The sequence below is a fragment of the Phalacrocorax aristotelis genome, chromosome 2 (assembly GCF_949628215.1).
Source record: "Phalacrocorax aristotelis chromosome 2, bGulAri2.1, whole genome shotgun sequence".
Lineage (NCBI taxonomy): Eukaryota > Metazoa > Chordata > Aves > Suliformes > Phalacrocoracidae > Phalacrocorax > Phalacrocorax aristotelis.
Genome location: NC_134277.1, coordinates 127,503,651 through 127,526,426, shown reverse-complemented (window position 1 = coordinate 127,526,426; position 22,776 = coordinate 127,503,651). Strand labels below are relative to the sequence as shown.

Below are 22,776 nucleotides of genomic sequence, written 5' to 3'. Positions count from 1 at the left end.
AAGTGAGTCTTGTAAGATGTGATCTGCCTGTTGTGTCACACATGCACCTACTGCAAAGCTAACAGAGGTTTTTCAAGTCCCAGTAAACCAGTATAATATCTCTTCAGATGATTTGTATGAGGAATTTCCTAGATCATGTTGCTACATGGGAATCAAGACGTCAAAACCCCCCCGTCCTGCCCTAAACAACCTGAACCACAAAAACCCAATTACCAAACAGTACAGATGCTGCACTTAAGTGAAATTAATCCTAAAAACACTGAACATCATAGAATTAAATCAGCTTTGACATTCATTTTATCACACAAAGCAAACAAGTAATGTAAGTTTACCACCCTTAAGACAAAAATGGGAAGAATGAATTCTGTACCTGGTAAAAACAATGCAGGAACTAAGGGAATAAGTTCCTGATACCTCTGTCTTATGGAAGTTGTATGCAGGAGTAATAATAAGCTAAAGGCACCAGCATGCAAGTTATAGAGCAGCTACATTTAGTTTTCATTTGGCAGATGTCAATAACATCACTTCTTTTTCTCAGAAAGCTAATGCCATGCTGAGTATTTGAGGGCTTAGCTACAAGCTGAACTTAACAGGAAAACTTGTAAATAAATCACACTTTTCAAAGCTCAGATTTTACAAGTTCATCTTTGCTTAAAGTCAGAATATATCAGGTTTTGCACTGCCAGCTCATGTAACATGCTGCCATCTGGTGGCAGTACTAAAGTTAAATTTCATGCTTTGAAATACAAACCGGGCAGTCATTTTTTCTGAATGTTTTCTTACAATTAAATGAGGAATGCTTAAAGGTTAAATATCCCACAAATGCTAAAGCATGACCCTCACCTCTGTGGTCAGCCAACACCTAGAATTTCCTCCTCCCCAATTTCCTGTCTTATCTTTAAGCAGTAAGATACACTATAGTCAGATTACTCTAGTATTAAAGAATGTACTTGGAAACAGTAACAACATGGACCACAAACAGATTTACCCCTACAGCGTTGACCATGCCAGTGTGTGAGTGGTGCTGGATGGCCGTGTAATAGAGTGAGATCCCCAAGTGCTGAGCAGCTGTTTTATGCACAGTAAGACAATACTTTTTACAGCTAAATGATCCTTCAGAAAGAAGTCTAGGAGCTAGGGGCAACAGAGGGGTTAACTATCAAGCAGTAGGAAGGTGCTATATCATGACTCTACACCTCAAAAAGCACCCCAACGTATTAGTGTGCACAGGCACAAAACAGACCTTGACAACAATTTGTTGCTCTGTACCTGATGAAGCGCAATCCTCCTGAAAAACTTAGAAGAGGCACATTACTAGAGCTCAAAGTGTCTCAAAAAGTCCTGCAGCTGCTGTTGAACAGTTACAAAGGAGAAGGTACCCGAGGAAAAAAGAAAAAAAAACCCTGAACTTAGGATCCATCTCTCCAGCAGAATCCACAGCTCAGGCAGGCAGCCATATCATACTTTTCATGCTTATCTATAAAGCCTGAAACCCTCGATTAACTGAGACTTTTTATTCTGATTTTACCTTGGGATGCCCAGAAGCCCCGAGAACCATGGCAGAGCCAGTGCTCCTTCCTGCACAGCTGGGGCACAGTCCAAGGTTTTGCCACAAAGAGGTAAAAACTGTGAATCTTCTCTGGAGCCAGATGTCCTGCCCCTTTTGTCTCCCACAGCTGAACCAACATGAGCTTTACCTCTGTCTCTCATGAGAGAAACTAGCTAAAGTGCCCACTTCACACAGCTCAAAGGTCACAGAACTTTGATTTCAAGGAACTTGAAGGAATACTGGTTTTAATACAAGTTAAGATAAACCTAACTGTTGGTCGTTTTTTTTTTTTTTTAAGACTCATGAACTAGAAATCCTCCTCTTTTGCAAGTTCTAGTCAGATTACATCTTGTGAGTCACCTTACCTTACTATGAAACCTATTAACATCCCATGCTTTCAAGTTTTATTCACTAAACCCCTACTAGCTATATTACCAGGTCAAACAACAGTTTGTTTACCAGCAAGTAGTTTTGCTTGGGGAGGGTGTGAAGGGGAAATAAAAACCACTTCTAAAAATCAGTTCAAATTTGGAAGCTGCTACAAATCTTGTCTTTCCATGAGATTTTCATTTCTACCTTTATTACAAAGACCATCTTCCTTCCCTTATCTGTGACCACGTAGTACTGCTGTTGAAGCTACAGGGGTTTTGAATAGTCATTATCCATTTAAGCAGAAGTATGAAAGAAGCTGCCTGAAGAGAAAATTAAGTTAGAGCTGAAACAAAACCATTGAACGATCATCCAGCTACATCTAGCAGAAGTGCTCCATTGCTCAGTGAAAGCCGTTAGCCCATTCAGATTTAATCCTAAATAATGAATCCATTATTGCATTCTATTTGTTATTCCAAGTTGTCTGCACATAAAGACAATACTCTTAAGACCAAAGCTTGGCATAGGGCTATATAATCCCCTCCATATGGGAAACAACTTACTAAAACCAACTCCCACACCAGGAGTCAGTGAACACCAGTACAACTCAAGTGAGATCAGCTTCTGAACTGTGATGGTGTCTAGTACTGGTTTGACCAGTATCCAGAAAGCTCTTTTGCTTAAGGTTGATCACATTAATCATTATTAAAAGCAGCTGACTGGAGTGCAAGAAGAATGCACAAAGTTATTCCAGCTTCCCAAATACAGCTAGGTATCTTTACTTCTTGAGAATCAGTGCATGTAAATGGATTCAAACAAATTATATTCCAGGCACACAAAGGTAAGTATTGTGTGCTCTAGGAGACTGCATGGTCCCCCCGAATTCATGCAGATGATTCTATCCTGCCTCTACAAGTGCAACACACTGCCCAGGCAGAAACCACACAGCAAGCTCTGAACTGCATGTTTCAGATAAGACTACAATTAACAGTCATACACTGTTGTTGAACTACCAATGAAAAAAGGTGATAAAACTGTTAATGTTCCTCACGATTGAGAAAAAAATTCTTAAGTATTATGTGTAGTTTTAATGTAAGGCAGGAAAGTAACTGATGTTATGATTAAAACAAGTGCAAACATGCCTGAGATTTGGACCTCAGACTTAAGCACAAACAAGTGAAAAACCTACTGATAGTCATCAGAGTGTTTTCTTCAAAGAAAAAATTACGTAGGTGATACTGAATTCTGCAAACAGTACTTCAGAGCGCACACCCTTCCATCCACAATTCAAAAAAGTACAACAGATGAGATAATCAAGATTCTAAAAGTTAACACTAGATTCCTTTCAGCATGAATTAAAAACAAGTTCAAAGTTTCAGGTCAGATTTAACTATGCATTCTACTGTGAGAAATCCAACAGCCATGCTCAGAGTGTACATTATTGAACATTGTCAAGATTTTTTTTTCAAACAGAATTGTAAAGAAAGAAATGCACTAGTGATACAGCCTAGAAATCACTGAAGAAAAAAAGCACAAAAATTCAGTTATGTTTTGATAGCTGGCTATCTTGATAGCTTTAGATAGAGGCTAAAAGGAACACAACAACAAAAAAACCTGTTTAAATAAATATGATACCACTGAAGAGACTAGACACAATAACCCTTCTGTCCTCCCAGTGATTCAGGAACTCTTCTCGCCCAATTCCATTCCTTATTAAATATGATTATTTCACTCTGTGGCCACACTGAATTCTTCAAAGCTTCCACAGAAACTACAAAGGAAGAGCCTACACATCTACTTCCCGCTCCAGCTACCAATTACCTATTGTGCAATCAGGCTATAAACATCCCCTAGCAGCCGTGCACAAGACAAACAGCTAAGAGGATATTCTCTACTGCTAGACGTTTCTATCCAAGATGTAGGCTATGAGATATAATCCTGAAGAACAATGAGAACTTTTAAACTGTCTCAAGATGCAAGTACTGAACAGGTCAATGAACTTCTACTGCTAGAGACTAAGGCATTAAACAGTGGTAGAAATCAGGTTTAAACAAGGGAAACAGCTTAAATAACATTAACAACAGAAGCTGATTTGTTCATATGAAGAAACTGCTGAAGATGCCACCATTAGCTTTCAAACATCTGCAACAGACATTTATGACACAAGGTAAGATAAAGTTGGGTCAGAAACAATGTCAAACTGATCAAAACAAAGTCTAGAGGCTTGTCTTGTCACTCTTGACAGAGAAACATGCATTTTCAACTAGAGAGATGAAAAAATCTGTTAGGAAAAAAGTCTCCTCTGGCCACTTAACTGCTTCTGGTACAACACAAGAGACATACACCCACGTGCTGCTGTGTTCCAGTGTTACACGCACATGAAAGGCAAGTAGTCTGAACACTGAACGGCACTGAATAGGACCGCAAGACTTTTATGGCTATCCGCTTGTGCTTTACAACAGAGATCTGTCTGTTAACTTACATAGCACCCCCAGCTCGTAATGCCACATTGCCCCTCCTGAATTCTGCACAAGAGCCACACAGTTACTAGCCCTTTCCTGCAGGGCCAGGTATTAGTCTGGACATAGACTAGAGACGAAGTTGAGAACTGCATGCCAGATCTGCAGATGCTGTAGAAATGCCCCTACCAAAGTAGCTGTTCAGAATATGTGGAATGTGGTTAGATAATCCACTAATTGTATTGTTCTCAGTCCCACACAGTAACCTGTATAGCTAACTGTGTCTCAAAAATAATTAAAATAGATAAAAAGCACTGAGGTGCTTTATATCTGTAGGACGCAACCTGTACAGTGGTGAGACTTACTGATATCAACCAAAAGATACGCTATATAAGAATGAATCCATCTTCTATAAACTAAAAAGAGACCTGAAAATGCAACGTAAGCAGTTCAGAAAAAAAGACTGCTATAACCTTGCTTTTTTACAAAGCAGTCATTTAATTCAGAACACTTCTGAAATTTTCATTTTTCCCCATGAAGAATTTCATCCGAAGGATTTTAGAACTGCCCGAGAAGCTTCCTTTACTACTTCAGAAATTACTGACACAAGCAGCCGTGCTAAAGAACTAAATAAGATGAGTTTACTCCATTTTCTACTCTAAAAACATGCATTAAAGCATTCTTGTTCAAGTAAGTAAATAAAATTCTGGTGACTAGTATTTCAAGCATCCATGTATGTTTATGAGACAGACTGCTTCCACATACTGAGGTAGGCTACAGAGGACTACAGCATTCAAGTGATTTGAGGAAGGGCTTCTGTGAACAATCCAGGATGATTATTTCTAAACCCTTAACAGGTCTTCGTTCTTTTGCCACGAGTACTTTTGCCTCAGATTCAGAAAGTGAAGTTTGAGAACCAGCTGTGTAATGAGAAAAATAAATTTAATTCACAAAACAAGTTTGACCAGGAAAAATGGATATTCTTCCTAATTCTACTTCAGACAGATACCTCAAAGTTGGATCTAACTATTTCTCTTAAATGGGTGGAAGAATAGTACAAGCCCTATTATTACTGGATACTGTGTAGCTTCTTTATTGTCACTTTTCCTGGCAATCACACTAATATTGCTTCCTTCAATACCCAGAAATACACTTCCGTTACTACTTCGCTTTGCATAGCAACCACTAAGCAACACAACACAGGCACAAATGCAGCAGGCCAAGGCTTTATTAGTCGACTGCACAATCTCCAGATGGTAAAATCCCTCTTTTGGGAAAGGAAAGAGAAAACAAGACACCAGTTGTTATCTGGGAATGTTCTAGCCTGTTACATATATGCATTTCCATATGTATACATGCATGTGCCTTACAGTAAAGTGTCTTTCTCCATAGGCCCCTTTTTGAGGAATATCTCCTGTTGATGGGTAACAAGGACAGAAGGCTGGTAACTGCATTAAAAATAAATCTTAAACATTAGTTCTATCATTCTATAAGACTTCATTAAATACAGAGTTGAGAAAAGAATGGAGGCCTAATAGTTACAAATAATTCTTAGATATTTTTGAAGCTCTATTCATGTAAACTTTTGTTTGCATAGTCTTTGCTGTTATCTAGTTAGAATCTACACCTATCATTTTGCTCTGGAGCTATATCCTTATCTCAAGTAGAATCACCTGCTCTTTCAACACTGTTGCTGCTCTATCTTACACAGACATGTTTGACTTTAAAGATCCCAACAGGTATCCTGGCATTGTAATGGTTAACTACTAACCCATGCATGATACACTACAGTCACCAGTGATTTATCAGCACCTATTAAAAATGCTGCTGAGTAATTAAGGGGATATTCCTTCCCCCCAAATTCCCATAGCTTTTTTTCCCTCATCCCAATAACTTCCATACAATTAGAGAGCACCCCTTTGATCCCAGTAGTTCTATGTAAAAATTCTGGTACTTTTGGAAAAGATGAGCATTCCCAGACTCACACTAAATGCATACAAAGTATTTTGACAATTTATCTGAAACCTAAGGAAGCAGAAGAAAGTCTCTCCTTCAACACTTAATACCAATGCATTTGAAAACATCTGATATAAGAACCCAGATGCAAATTCAGAGACTTGTAATGTCCAGCTTTTTAGATCCATTCTATTTCCATCAATGCAAAAAAAATTCAACAGTATAAACACATCCTCTTTCTAGTGAAAAAGCTTTACTTTTTTAGCCCTTAATCTCCCAAACAAGCCAGTAAAAGTGTTCTCCACTGCCACCACATAAGATAACATGAATAGACACAAGACCACAGACTACAACTGCTTTAAGATTCATCTAATTTTAGCTGAATTACCTGAGATGATGCTCTTCCTGTTTAGTTTCTACATTCTCAGGCAGTCACAAAACTATCAGTTCTTTCCAGTCCTCAAGTCGAGTGCTGAAGGCTTGCTAGACTTGCCTCCGTTTTGGATACTTGTTCTTTCCTCAGATGTTGTCCATTCCACACAATTTCCTCATTTCCTTCTTTTTTTTCTTTATACTGAACAGTCCAGAATCACCATTAAAATGAAAATGGTCTCCTTTTGTCCACAAAGTGGTACCTTTCACCAACCGTGCCTACTCTTTCTCCTCACTTATTTTTACTGTCTCAAAGATTAAAATTTTGCTCCTTCAGCTTTAACTATTCTAGATCATGCCACCTCTTCTAGTGTTGACTGAGAATACCGTTTAAGGAATGCATGTGATTGGCACTAAAAGGATTATATCCTAAAGCTTTTCCATCAGAGTTAGAAAGTTAATACATGCAAGCAATCACTCACTCGTATCATCAGAAGGAGAGAAACTACTTGAACTTTTGACAGAGAACTTTATGCTCATTTTCCTCCTGATAATCAGAAATATATTAGGTACTGGACAACTCATTCGCTAGCACATATTTTTGGACATGGAGAGAGGTGCTAATGTTAGAATCAGGTAGTAACAAACCAGAATGAAGTCAGTGAAAGCTGTGTGCTACTCTTACTATGACTTTTCAAAAAATACTCAGTATTTCAAAACTAGAAGGCTTTACCACTAAAAGAATGCCTCATCAATTGTCCACCATTTTGCATTTAGAACAATTTTGGGAAAGAGTGAGGGCAGATTATGTAGCACGACAACCTGAACTATGTCATGCTACTGTAAAAAACAAGGTTAACAAATGGCAACGTATGAACTGCATATGGGCCCGAAAGACATGTGAAGCAACTTTTCTGCTTTACATAGCAACTAGCATCTTGGCTAGCGCTCTTTCTCTACTGCTGTACTGTGTCTGGCTAGGATGGAGTTGCTTTTCTTTACAGCAGCCCGTATGGTGCTGTGTTTTGGATTTGTGACTAAACCAGTGTTGATAACACACTAACATTTTAGCTACTGGTGAAGTGTGCTTACGCAGTGCCAAGGTTTTCTGTTTCTTACTCTGCCCCCTGCAGCGATTAGGCTTGTGGTAGGCAAAATCAGGGGGCAGGGGGTGGGGTGTGGGGAACAACACAGCCAGGACAGCTTACCAGAATTGGCCTAAGAGATATTTCATATTATATGTCATCATGTTCAACAACAACAAAAAAAGCACCCAAAAAAGCACCAAAAGGGTAGCCTTTCCAAAGTAGCTGTTGCTTAGAGGCTGGCTAGGAATCAATCTGTTTGTGGGAAGCTGTGAGTGACTGCCTTCCATCACTCTTCCCCTGACCTCTTTCCTTCATTCATTAAACTATCTTAGACCCTGAGTTGTCGCTTTGGCTCTCCTGGTTCCTTTCCCCATCCCACTGGATGGGGGGAACGAGTGAGTGAGCAACTGGATGGGCACTTAGTTGCTGGCTGAGGTCAACCCACCACAAGGACCCTTCAAGAAAGGCATGCAGTGAATCAAGGTGAGATATGTAAGAACTCACATAACGCCAGAAATATGAAACTTCTGAAGACTTAAGTACTTTAAACTAGCAAAGACTGAAAAACTTATTCAAAAGCATAGCAGACTATAGTAACCAAGATAATGACCTCTTCAGCAGCTCTGTAGAGGACAGAAAAAGAAATTGCATGCATGAATTGCAGCAAAGGTTCCTGCAAGGTAGCGGAGGGGAAAGGTGACAACAATACAAAGCATTGCAATAGATTGCTCTGAAGAGCTTGTGAAATATTAGAGGTCTTTAGAACAGGTTAGACTGACATCCGCCAAAGATACCAATAGCTTGGATTGCTTTGGACTAGCAAATCTATTCTAGCCTTACTTTTTAGATTTCAGGACAGACAGAAGTACCCATTGCTCTGATCAAATAGTTTTAAAAAGAACAAGTATTTTAATTACTAGAGTCTCAACAGTATAATTAGCGCCACACACTCAAATACAACGTAGACATTGTCTTTCTCATAATATAAATTGAAGAGTTGTTAATTCAAGTTAAGGAATCCAAAACCTGAAGGAATAGCATCTGTACAAATAACGAAGTGCAGTTCAAAGCAACTGTTTTACTAAAACACCAGTGTTAAGCAAAATTACCTCCTCTACATTGGAAGCAGTTTTGGCAGATGTCTCCATAAAGATAAGTCCGTGCTCTCGTGCAAATGCTTCACCTTCTTCTTTCTTGACTTCTCGTCTAGATTCTAAATCACTAAGATAGAAAAAAAAGTCAGTTGCATGGTCTAACCTGTCCATGTAAATATTATTCTTCAGATACATGCTTTTAAGGCAAGTGCCCTCATGAGAACTTATGTACATACAGATATCTACTCAAGCCCCTACATAAAGCAGAATTACTGTAAATCTTGCACTTACAGTACATGGAGTAGCCACAGACATCCCACTTGCTTGAGCTACCAATCCCAGCTGACATAGATCTTATCAAAACACTTCATAAATGGCTTTCAACAGGCTGTGTGTATACTTATCTAGCTATTCCCTGAATGCTAACTGTAGACATTGTAATTTTAGGTAAATTCCACTCTTTTCTAGTATACTGTTATCTACAAATCCACACTGTAAAGCTGAACTGATAAGGGAGGTTTATAGACGATTTCTTAATGATATTAAAACTACTTTTAAAATTAGAGTTCATTTTTTCTGTTCAGTAACAAAACTTCATACAGTCAATTTCTGTTCTAACAAAAACACTTAAAAGCAAAAATAAGTTATTTTAAACTATATTAGCTGTTCTCTCTCAACAAGCTAGCATTTAGGTTTTGAAACTCCAGACGTGGCCCCCTACCAGCAGAAGAGCCTGAAGTGACTGTTACGTAGTCTCTTATTTCCTGCTTTTCAAGCAGTTTAGATCAAAGTTAAATATTACACAAAAAAAAGAAAAAACACCCAAACCCTCTTTGACTGGACAACTGAAGACAAATCCACTTCTCTAAGTTATATGGACACATAAATATTTCAATCTTAACTTTTTAAAGCTTCTTTAGGAACAACAAGAACACAGTTTCTGCCCTTAAGTATTTACATCTTGAGCCATAACAATGCTACATTTATACATATACATTTAAATAAAGTTTCATTTCAGTTGTAAAAATATCTTCTCAGATACACATTTTTAAACTGAACAGCATGCAAATACAGAGGTTTAATTTGCAGCCAGAATATCAGTAAAAAGTATCATACTGGGCTTCAGTGCTGCCATCTGTGTAATTATATATATATTAAAAGTAAACGATACTCACTGTGACATCTATTTTGCAGCAAAGCAGGTTTTTGTTATTTTTACAACTACATGCTAGCTTAGATGAATTATAGAGTCAAAACAATTCAGCACATAATTCAAACACGGAGCATTTGAAGTAAGGATACAAGAAACGTCTTCTCAAAACACTGTTAAAGTTGACGTTCATTATATGTAAGCGTTCCCAGTATCTCAGCCTCAGACTTAAGGTATCTGAACAAGGTGTTTATTCTCATGTCTCTGAAGTAGTTATCTGACATTGTATTTTTGAACTTGAGCAATATCTTTATTTGCTACTACCATGCTACTCTCAAAAATATCTTATTCAAAACCTGGATTCGCTACAGTCTTATCTCCACGATAGGATAGAAATAAACAACTCTCTTGACTTGAAATAGTGCAGCTGCATCAAAAACTGCAGTGATAATCCAGTCAAAACTCACTACTGATATCTAAACATATTCTTAAAGAGCTTTAACTGCTTCTACTAACCACAGTTGTCTTCCTCTCTCCATTCCAATAATTCGAGGCATTTGGTCTTACTAGATCAATATAGCTATGTTTTGTTCTGGAAAGAAGATTAAGTACAGTATTTGTCATGTTTCAACACTAGTATTTGTAATGTTTTCAAAAAACAGCTATTATATTTCAGACTAAATTCTCAACACTCTTCAAATCCAGCAATAAGTCAGTACTACAAACATACCAAGTGCACTTTTGGGACCCATAAGAACAAAATTAATTCCTTCAAAAATACACGTTCTTCCATCCATCCATGCCCTACTATAAGAACTCCTGTAACACACTTTCAGGATAATGCAATATAATTGAAGGAGTTTCTTTTCCATCCTCCTCTTTGAGGCCTGAAAATAAACCCCTTTAAAAAGCTTCTTAAAGAACTTTTACTTCATGTAGCACCTTAATCTGTAACTTAGAATACATAATTTAAGTATATTGTTTGAATAAAACATAGTTCTAACTGGGAATTACTGAGCTAGCTGCAAGTAGCATATTATAACATACAGTCCTGTGGTACAGTCTGCATCAGCAGAATGCAAGATAAAAATTTAGTTTAACAGCTAAGAATAATCAGGAATAGTTACAGATGTCAACTAAGTATGCAAACTTATGTTGTACTTATCTTAAGTAAACCGTAGACTTTACTGTTTCTCTCAGTGCTATATTTTTACTCACATAAGCATAAGAACAGTTGGTCAGGGACATCACAGGCATACCAAAGCTTCATTTAATAATATAAAAACATAATCTCTTTTAATTTGTGAAGACTATGCCTATCACATTCGTCAGTTAAAAAGGGTGTTGTTAGTAATTTTCTAGATTGTGTATGAAAATGTGGACAAGCTTCACAATTACTTAATGTTTAACATGTTTTTCAGGGGGAGGCAGAGGGTGGGGGGCAGAGGGAAGAAAACAATGGAGAAGGGGGAAGAAGAATAAAGTAAGAGGTGAACAGGCCAGAGTAGCAAAACCAGACTCTCTACCACAAGGCTGTTGCTCAGTGGTATCTAAGAAATTATCTGCCTGTTCATTAAATTTTAAGGGACAAGCATACACACCATTATTTAAACCAGCATCTTTATCTTCAAGAATGGCTGAGGCACGGAGACAAGTTAAAGTCAGTTAGGTAAAGGCCCATAACTAATAGGTTATTAAATTCTGAGATTATGCTTTTGATATTTGGAAAAACCCCACATCCAGCATGAATATCTAGACATGATACTAGAGTTCACTGGATCAAGAACTAGAAAAATTACAGATAAACTTAATGTATTCACTGATTTATTTCCGTAAAGACCTTCAACAGAGATCAAAGTCTCAGCATCAATAGGGAACTATTTTAGAACTTTGGACAGTCTAGCTGATGAAAGACCAAGTAAATAATTGTTTACAAACTGGGTAACACAGTGCTGGTTTTGGCTGGGATAGAGTTAATTTTCTTCCCAGCAGCTAGTATGGGACTGTATTTTAGATTTGGGCTGAAAACAGTGATGATAACACAGGGGTGTTTTAACTATTGCTGAGCAGTGCTTACACAGAGCCAAGGCCTTTTTCTATTCCTCACCCCACGAGTGAGTGGGCTGGGGGTGCACAAGAAGCTGGGAGGGGACACAGCTGGGACAGCTGATCCCAACTGACCAAAGGGATATTCCGTATCATATGACGTCATGCTCAGCATATAAAGCTGGGGAAGAATAAGGAGGGGGGACACTCAGAGTGATGGCGTTTTGTCTTCCCAAGTAACTGTTACGCATGATGGAGCCCTGCCTTCCTGGAGATGGCTGAACACCCATCTGCCCACAGGGAGTAGTGAATGTTTTGCTTTGCTTGGGGCTTTTGATTTATGCATTAGCCTGTCTCTATCTCATTCCATGAGTTTTCTCACTTTTATCCTTCTGATTCTCTCCCCCATCCCACTGCAGGGAGTGAGCGAGTGGCTGCGTGGTGCTCTGAGGCCAGCTGGGGTTAAGCCACAACACACTTCCATAACTTCCAGTTACATTTTCATCTAAGAGCAGCCTGAATTCATGAGGAAACGGTCAAAAAGCATTCTCTGCCTCCAACCCCAGCTAAAACACATATGATATGAAACACGCTTAGAATTTAGAAAAGTCTCATATAATCATTGAGGTATTCTCTTTTTACATTTGAGAAAGTTTTTGAAGTGACTCCTGTAGTATGGGCTTTTTATTTTTAATGACATTTTCTCTGCTGTGATTCTAAACTAAAGCACTTTAGAACACCTGAAATTAGGAGTCATATTCTCTTTATAAGGGAAAGATCTAGGTGCTTCTAATTGGTGATTCCAGATGTAAAAAAACATAATGAGAAAAATAATTCATATAATCCACGACTTCATGCATTCAATCATTTCAAAATAAAATTATTTCTAAAAAAAGTACCCAGAATAGAAGGTAGCTGATCCACATGTGCTGTACATTGTGTTAGCCTAATTAGAAAAGGAAAGGTTTTAGGTTCACTGTAGAATTATGCCCAGTGACTCAAAGTAATACAAAGTTAACATACTGCCAACAAATAAGAAAACACAAAAGCTGACATCCACAGAAGTCATAAATCTTTACCACTTACAAAACCAAAGCTGGTTAAATTTTACCTTTTATTTCCAATAAGCATTATAACCATGTTGGAATTGGAATGCTGACGAGCATCTTCTAACCAAGTTGTCAAGTGATTGAAAGTGTCCCTCCTAAGCATGGAAAAAAAAGAAATTTAGAAGTAGTATTTCAATAAATCTCTTTCCTTTCTGTTATTCAGCTTCTTTACTTGAGTAACTAACTCATTTATTGGTACACATGCTCCAGGATAAAAGCTAGTAATCCCTTTGTGAGAGGGAAAATAGGCAAACAAAAATTTAGTAAACAAGGAGCATTAAAGAACTCTGCCTAAAAAGTAATTGAAAACATGTTTTGTACAAAGAGTAAAGGAGGAGGATTCTTATAGCTGTAAGAATCTGTAATTTTATATACATATAAAATCTGCTAAAGAGAATTCTGAAGTCCCTAACAGCCTCAACCAATTCAAACAGCAGTACAAATAATCACCTACTCATATAGTAATATTTATTCTACTGAAAGCAGAAAGTGGTTGACAATTTTCTGTGAGTTTACAAACTGAATAAAGAATTTAGCAGCAAAGTCCTTTAAAGTAAGGTACACAAATATAACATGTTACAGATTTTAATATTTAGTGTACACATTCTGTAAAAGACATGATTGTGAAGTGTGTTTAAGACTTCACAAGAGCAAAACCATCTATTTATGAATCAAAGATTCACTTGCTGGAAATTCAATGGAAAGAACACATTGCTTCCTGGTATTTAAAAATAATTGTGGAACAAAGGAAAAATGTCCAGGAAGTCTCTAGTAAAAGTTGTTGTTTAATTCAGCGATGAGACCCAAGATCCACAAAAGGAGCCACACACCCTAAGAGGATTTTGGAGGCTGAACATTTTTATAAACCAGCCACAGTACCCACAGTTTTGCAGATAACAAGTTTTACAGAGACTTTATTCAATGCAGTAGGAAAACCTTAGTCACTTCTGAACAGCTGCTACCAAAAACAAAAACCAACCAAACAAAAAAAAAAAAATCACACTACAATCTGTATTTTCCCAACCTCATAAACACAGCAATGGTACAAGTTTCCTCTTATTTTTATGTAAGCAAACTTTGATGTTTTACTGTTTCAGTCCTCTGCAGAACAGCACTTCAGTAAAAGATCTGCCATAATTAAAGAAAAGTTATAGCTCACGGTAATAAAAATACTAGAAAGAAATTATTATTTTAAGGTCTTTCTCAATAAAGGTAATCCAGAGGTTCATGGTCAAATAGTTTATTAAAATATCTTTTTTCATTCTTCCTGAGGTTTTATGTATACTTTTTCTCAACCACTATATATAGAGAAAACTGGAAGTATATAGGTCACGTAGTCTGTATCTTGATTTTGAACACTTAGGGAAAGTTGGCAAAACATTAGATTACAAATATCTATACAAAAAGCCAAACTAAGTTAGACATTTTAACACTGCTGTATACTGTAGCACAATTCTACAAAGACATATAATTTTAATCCAGTTATACCTCCTTGGTACTCTCACCTTGTAATGTCATACACTAGTAAAGCCCCTGCTGCCCCTCTGTAGTATGACCTTGTAATGGAACGGAAGGACTCCTGCCCTGCCTGTAGAAGACAAAGTTTCATTATTTCATATCTCAAATTTATTTTTTGGTACTGAAAACCACAAACTTAGAATCACAGAGTCATAGAATTCGACTTTTGAGAGGACGGGGACAAGGAGAAGTACAGAAGGGAAATAGGAGAGGGGACAACTGGTGACAAAGTCTCTAACCCTAGCAAGAGAAGGCACATAAGGAGAAGACCAACTACAGCACAGTGTCGCTTAAAAAAAAAAATCGGAACAAGACCTCTAAACCTTTTTTGGCAATCCCTGACAACCCAATTTACTGAACGGCTTTACAATACATGAATCATTATTAGAGCGCAGAATGGACGCCTAGCAACTAAGCTCTGAAGACAAATTTGAAAGGAAGCAAATAACCCAGAGCTTCACATTTGAATTCAATAACCTGCTCCCTGGGGCAGCTGTTGACACTAGAATAAATAAAGCCCATTGTAAATAAATGATGAATGACATGTTTACGCCCACCATCTGCTGGTGTAAAGGTTGTTGGAAGGCCAAGGATGCAGATTTTATCAGTTATATCATAAACTGCAGCCAGCTTTCAACAGTCTTCAGATGGAATTCTTTCAGTAATCATTTTATTATGAAAAAACAGAAAACGGTTCTGAATTCAATTTTACACAATTCTGCTCCACAGTTAATCAATTTCCTCTGTGCTTGATAAATAACGCTTGTCAAACAGCTACAGGATGCAAGAGTCATCTTCATATGCATTGGTGAAAAACTTCAGAGATCCTATATAAATTAGATAGTTCTCACAGGAAAGTATTCTGCAAAAATCTCAGCACTTAAAAGAACTTGCTCAAAAGAACATGGCCCTGAAAAATAAATATTCACAGTTGCAGACCTTGAGCTCCCCATGCTTGTGTTTTTCAGAAGTGCTATCTAGCACCTGACAGTTGTTAGAAGAAACATTTACTTCTAATATTTAGTAAGAACAGAAGCTTTAGCATAATTCAAAGATAACAAAACACAATTAAAAAATACTACTATTAATGCTGAAACAAACCCTATATGCAGTAAGATAGCTGTCTTCAGAACTACAGGCAATTACCCTGTTTTAAAACCATGAAAAGCAAAAATGAAATATTTATCAAATATAAGCTACCCTTCAGCCCTACCTACAAAATTAGTGTACAGAGAACTTTCTCTTCTCACAGTTATTGTACTTTTCTTAATATCAGGTCTTCTTGAATTCAAGGAGAACTTGATCTAGATTCTGTCATTGAGCAAGAACAGTGGCACAACAAGTTCTGACATGTTCAGTCCTCAGAAAGCACCTTTATCTTCCAGAATAATCAGTTACTTCAGTTTAAGAAAACAGCTTTATCTTTGCCATTCCAGTGGGAAAAGTTACAAAAAGACAGACAAGATATTTAATAGTTTCAACACAATTAGAACACACTAGCATATGCACTTGGCCAAGAGTTCAAGAGCATCTTTATGTAAACTGAGGTAACAGAATACAGACAGTCTGCTAGAATATACCAAGGAAGAGTAAAAACCCAAGTTTTTAGCACAATACTTGGTTCCCCATCCAGAAGCTCCACAACTTTTTTCTTGGTGTGGTGACTAGCTCAAGTGCATGGTAGATACACAAAACATTTTCCTCCTAACTAGGCAACAGCCAAGTTGTTGTTACCAGTCTATTGCATGTACTGCCTAAAATCATACCTGAAGTGGACTTAGCCTACCACGTTAAGACTGCCTGTTTCACCTTCATACCCTGACACATGAAATTGTTCATCTCCCTGAGTAAATTAATTGTGGTCAACCAAGATTGTCAGAGGTTCTAGTGGATCTTACAAGAATGTAAGAACTCACAATTCTTACAAGAATCACTTACAAAAGTTCAGTATCTAAATTCTGAAAGTACTATAACATTTTTAATTGTCTCACTTGCCCGTGATGGAATTTAAATATCCTTGCTTCCTGAAGGAAAGACTGGGGAAAGGGTGGAAAAATGTTACTCTTTCACCAAAGAAGATACAATCTTCCATATAACAATGATGAATTTGTGCTTACATATTTGAAGACGCAATGCAAACTGAATTCCCCTTCATTCTAAACCGAAGAAAATCGAGTTTCTTTACAGAAACTCCATTATATTTATGTTAATATATTATTTTATATGTAAGAATATATATCAGAAAAACCTTATATATGTATTATTTACTATTTTAACAGAATCGTTCTGAATGAGAAATCTAGAAGGTCAATATAGCAGGATTAGTCATGTTGAATATACTCCACAGATTTTTTAAAAGTATCATTACTTTAATCATTTTTCATCTCACAAGTTGCCCTCTGGACACCCCTGCTTTCCCCCCCCCCACCATCCCAAGAAGAACAAGTTATTTCAAAGAAGAGAAAATCGAAAGGAAGTGTAGGCCATTAGCCAAAATCGATTTTTTTAAAAAGATACAAGTGTGTTATAGTTGTACTTTACCAGTCTTGGAAAGTAGTACCAAGCTTATCTACTTGCTACAAGGAGCAACGAATAGAAGTAGCAGTATGGAAGCTCAGTATACAGTCAAACCAGCTTTGATAGCAAAGCCATTTATCTTAAGTGGAATTAACATTGTTCTTACCATCCCTTCCCTGTTCCCTCCCCCCCATTAAAAAGCTTTTCTCACAGCATCACAGAAGGGCCAAGGTGGGAAGGGACCTCTGGAGGTCACCTGTTCCAACGCCCTGCTCAAGCAGGGCCACCCAGACCAGGTTGACCAGGACCATGTCCAGATGGCTTTTGGTCTCCACAGAAGGAGACTCCACAACCTCTCTGGGAAACCTGTGCCAGGGCTCAGTGTGGGGTGGGGGGAGCATAGGGAACAGCAGTGGCAGTTGCCACTAAGTGAATGTTAAACCAGGGAATTTCCCAAAGCCATATTACACCTAGTACAGGCAACACAAACCTTTGCTCCCATGCAAAGGTTATACCCTCCCTGTTCATACCCACTTTCAGAGTTACACTGCAGTGAAGGTGGGAAGATGGAAGATTTTTTGGGTAATAGATAGCTGTCATGGTCTATTTCACATGTAGAAACTCTAGCTCAGACATAGTTGCTTACAGGACCCATGTATACTGAACAGGCCTGAACATGCACCCTTCCTCTTCAGAGAAAAAACATGCTAGCTCTGACGCGAGTAGTTCACTAATCATGAAAAAAACGTGGGCCTCTGAAACAGCTTTTTGGCTGTTTTCTGAACTGTAATTTTTTACAGTTCATATCATATTGGTTAACAAACCAAAACTTTCTGATATGAGACACATATAATTGTTGTTCTAGGAGTTACACATCTTCAAAATAGTACCAAGATCTTCATCCCTGCTTGAACAGTATAACTGCATGGACATATATCCTGTGTGCTTCTCTAAATACACCTCAGTGTAGAGACCACAATGCAATTTCAAAATAATGATGTAAGCAGGACATGAAGCATTATCAATCACCTTAGGTCACTAAGATGCAAAGATTTGGAGCCTGCACTACAGTTTTCAGGAACATTTAAGCTCTGTAACTGTGTTACCATTGACACAGTATCTGTGGCACATTTGAGAAAGGACGCCCAAGTGTTACTATTCCTATAAGAAATCTCCATGTCATTTCCAACTCTGTGGTTTAGTCACACAGGTCAGTTGCAAAACGTGCAGACAAGTCTTTGCTGTCAAAAAGGGTTTCTTGCAAATTCTTTAACTGCATATTTTTGAATCTATAAACTGGCGGGGGGGAAGATTAGTTAATGAAATAAGATCCACGACAGCACATCTCCCTAGAAAACAGTCCATTAAATTTTACTGAATTCTCTATTCTCAATGCTGAAGAATTTGGAAAGCTTCTTCAAGGACAACATTATCTGAGCACATCCCCGCAGGCCTTCAAGATCCAAGCTGACCAACAGCTTGGTTTATTAGGAGGAAACTTTATAGTATACATCTACATGAAAGACGAGAAACCGCACTTTTAGAAAGGGCATACATGTGTGGTATGTTCAAACCTGGTGACAGAACACCTCATTCACACTGGGAATTATTACTCATTCCAACTAGTTCACACTTTTGCAAACTGTATAGAAAACTAAAAAGAGATGTAAGAAACAACCAACTCATCCTAGTGTCACAGTACCTATGACAACTGCCAGTTGGGAACTACTCCACAAAGTTGATCCCTGGAACAAGATGTTCCAGAAGGAGAGGAGCAATACATACCTTTGAATATAGTTTTGAAAGTTATAAATAAATCAACAGCCTTTTAGTCACATGGCAACTTGTTTATACAAATGCATTAATCTCTCTTGCAATCCTGTCTCTACTCCAGAATAAAAAGAGTTGTAAGGTGATTTACTAGCATGTAGTACAAAGAATAGGCACAAAAGTAGTATAAAAATTAAAAACCAAAACAAAACAAACCAGCCACACACCACACAAAACATTCCAAACTTGCTGCTTTCCAGCAAAGCCATTCCCAAACAAGAACAGAACTACAGATGCTTATGAAGAGGAATCTGGAACAATTTAAGAATGTCAGAATTCGTGGATGATTCAGTCAAGTTACATGCTGCTTCAGAATAACCCTGTCGGCACCCTAATAAGAACTGAAATTTCAAGAGGACTAAAGATCCCCAAGGGTGAAACTGTACATATGTCTAAATACAGATCATTTGTACATACGCTTTTTCTTCTGATGTTGTTGAATGCATGGTATTTAGACATCCAAAGCAATTCCCAACACATCAGAGAAACAAAAAGCTTTAGCACTCTGTTATTAGAAGTATACTTACGATTTATTTCAGGTTGTGCTAGTTTTGGCTGGGATAGAGTTAATTTTCTTCCCAGCAGCTAGTATGGGACTGTATTTTGGATTTGGGCTGAAAACAGTGATGATAACACAGGGATGTTTTAACTATTGCTGAGCAGTGCTTACACAGAGCCAAGGCCTTTTTCTATTGCTCACCCCACCAGTGAGTGAGCTGGGGGTGCACAAGAAGCTGGGAGGGGACACAGCTGGGACAGCTGACCCCAACTGACCAAAGGGATATCCCATACCATATGGCATCATGCTCAGCCTATAAAGCTGGAGGAAGAATAAGGAAGTGGGGGATGTTGACAGCAATGGCGTCTGTCTTCCTAGGTCACCATTATGCATGATGGAGCCCTGCTTTCCTGCAGATGGCTGAACACCTGCCTACCGATCCTAGGTTTTAAGTAGCTACCCTCACTAAGATGTGTGTTCCACTACAGACAAAAGGAACTGATTTGCCCTCCTTCCATCTAAGGTCTTATCCTAATCAAGAGCTTCCCCTACTATTGTAGAAAGCCACAGATACACTGGCAAGAAATCTATAACCAGTCAGAAAATCAAATAACAATAATATAGTATTTCAATAACCAAATACATTTAAGCACATGACAGATAAATGTTTGTGAACACTACTCTAGAAAGTGTATCAAGTTACCTTAGCTTCCTAAAGTGCCACCATGGATGCGAACAGTAACTTAGCTACTGGCACTAAGGTTCAGATGATGGTCCTGTTACACAAACTGTAATACAAATAACCATTAAGTGGACAAATTCCCTCCTGATCCATGAATCCAGAAATAAGTTAACGCTTCCATGCAGCAGCAAACACACTGTGAACTTATGATCAAATCAGTGTCAGGAACCAAAACAGACCTTCTGCAAGTTCTTGATGTTATTTCACAGCAGTAAAACAGAAAGTCACAAGCACTGAGCCATCATAACTTGAGCTGTAATATGTAGCCACATTCTTGCTGGTAGAGTGATTAAAGAGTCAAATTAGTAAAAATTCAGCAGAATAATTCACCAACTGCCTATGAACACAAAAATATGTTCTGACTACCAAAGCAAGTAGAAAATATCATTAAGGAAACAATTAGTGAAGAACTCTCAGGGATGTGCTACATCCTAGCAATTGTCAGTATCACTAAGATGAAATGAATATTGATTTAATGAATTAAGGGAACTTTATTTGGCTCTACTAGATCCAAATTGTTTGCAAATACATGAAAATGACTCTGTTTCCAAGAAGGATTAGTATATTCAGAATACCTGAAAGGGACAGACAAGTCACACCATGGGTTTAGGGAAAAGAGGCATGCCTTCAATAATTATGCCTTCTGTCTTGCACAAACACGCTTTTTTTGTGTGAGGTCTCAACTACTAGAAAGCCCTGACAACTTAATTAGAAAGCACACTTGCATGGAAACCAAGAAATTACTCAAAATCAGCTTATAAAAAAGAATATATTATTTCAGCTATTTAGTCTTAGTCTGAGCAAGACTAAGGTGTTAATAGAAACATAATGAATAAAAATAAACATTTTTTATCACAGATTTCCATGAAATGAAGCAGAAATAGGTATTAAAAATTGTTGTAATTAAATACGCAGGAAACATTCTCATTCATATCAATTTAATTTAGAGAACATAAGCAGTGTTACTTAGTATCATCACTGATGCCTCTCCCCACAGTGTCTGGGAGAAATTTAATTCCCTCTTTCAACTACCACTTATTTTTGCTCATCAACAATGACTTGTTAGTAACAGTCAATACAATACGGAACATCCCCCTCAACAACAAAATGAAGGCTACTGACTCAGCCTGATAACAAGCCCAGTATCTCTCTACAACAATGAAGTTTTTCTGAGGAAAAGCAATCTTAATATTTCTCTGTGTGTCACTTCCACAAGACAACCAGCCTCATCTACACAGCTTGTTTAAACTCACAAAGCATAATAGCTCCCACAGAACAGTCATTTTCATCTTTACCAGCATCTGTTGTCCACTTCTAGTTCCCTAAAAGTTATTTTGGTAAATGACACTAGCTCAAATATCACACTTCCACAAAACAGTAGCTTTACTTCTCATAGTAGGCAATTACCAACTAACCAGTTTTGACAAAAATATTTCTCAGTCTATCCAACTATTGAAAATGATTACTAAGATTAAAGACACAGGGAAAGGAAGTAATCTAGAGACTAAAGATAGACAAAACAAATGAACAGTTTGGCCCAGTACCCGCGCTCCCCCTGACTGACCTAAATGCATCAGAAAGGAAGAGTGAAACCCAAGGACTCACACATCTAAAAACCCAGGCATGCCACAGCACACACAGCAGCAAGCTTGGAGAGCCCAGCAGAGGGGAGATCAGCAGTAACCTACAGCTGGGAGAGAACAGGACACACTATTTGCTGGTGTAGACATACCATCAGCAGTAAAGCCAAGACCACAACACCTAACACTAAGTATGCAAGGGCCACACTGAATATCTTCCATGGAATGGGGGGGTTTGGGGTTTTTGTTGCTGTTTTGGGGTTTTGCGGTTTTTGGGTTTGGTTTTTTTTTCTTGTTGGGTTTTGGGGGGAAGGTTGTTTTTTTATGCGTGTGGTTTTTTGTTTTTATTTGTTTCACTGGGTTTTTTCCCCAGCAGACAAGTTTTACTAAACTGCCAGCTCACAGGATCAAATCCTGGACAGCAATTTCTAATGAGCACCCATGCATTCCTTGAGCATATCTTCCAGTTCAGCCTCCTCTGAAAGGAATTCAGTTTGCACACTCCCACATGAAAACCAGACTGCAGTAAGCAGAGCTAACTCCTGCAACACACTTCTGATCCAAACTAAGATGCTAACGAAAAGGTCAAATATTCTTGAGTTATGACACAAGAAGAGCACACAAATGGATCTCTCAGACATGCAACAGTGTTAGCTTCAGCTGCGCCTGCAAGTTATGACATTCTCCTGCAGTGAGGTACACTGCAGGTTCCATATATTCCCATTATTAATATATACCTTTCCTTGGAGCTGCAGTGACCTGCTGAAGAGAACACAAACTGAGCACCATTGCACAGAAATATCTGGCCAGAAATATCTGAATTAAAGTGTTTGATTCTCTTAAGAAAGCAAGTCCTTACTGTTAACCAGTCAAAACAAATTTCATCCAGTTGCCCACT

At 38.0% G+C, this 22,776-nt stretch overlaps 1 protein-coding gene across 1 annotated transcript in view; it reads right to left on the bottom strand.

Moving 5' to 3' along the window:
• Positions 1 to 22,776, bottom strand: part of RAB2A (RAB2A, member RAS oncogene family) — a 45,504-nt gene that overhangs the window by 7,227 nt on the left and 15,501 nt on the right. Inside the window, exons 5-7 of the mRNA XM_075085090.1 lie at positions 14,698 to 14,780; positions 13,195 to 13,287; positions 8,903 to 9,014 (exon numbers count right to left, since the gene is read on the bottom strand). Coding sequence (XP_074941191.1) covers positions 8,903 to 9,014; positions 13,195 to 13,287; positions 14,698 to 14,780 — 288 coding nt within the window. The remainder of the gene's footprint in view (positions 1 to 8,902; positions 9,015 to 13,194; positions 13,288 to 14,697; positions 14,781 to 22,776) is intronic.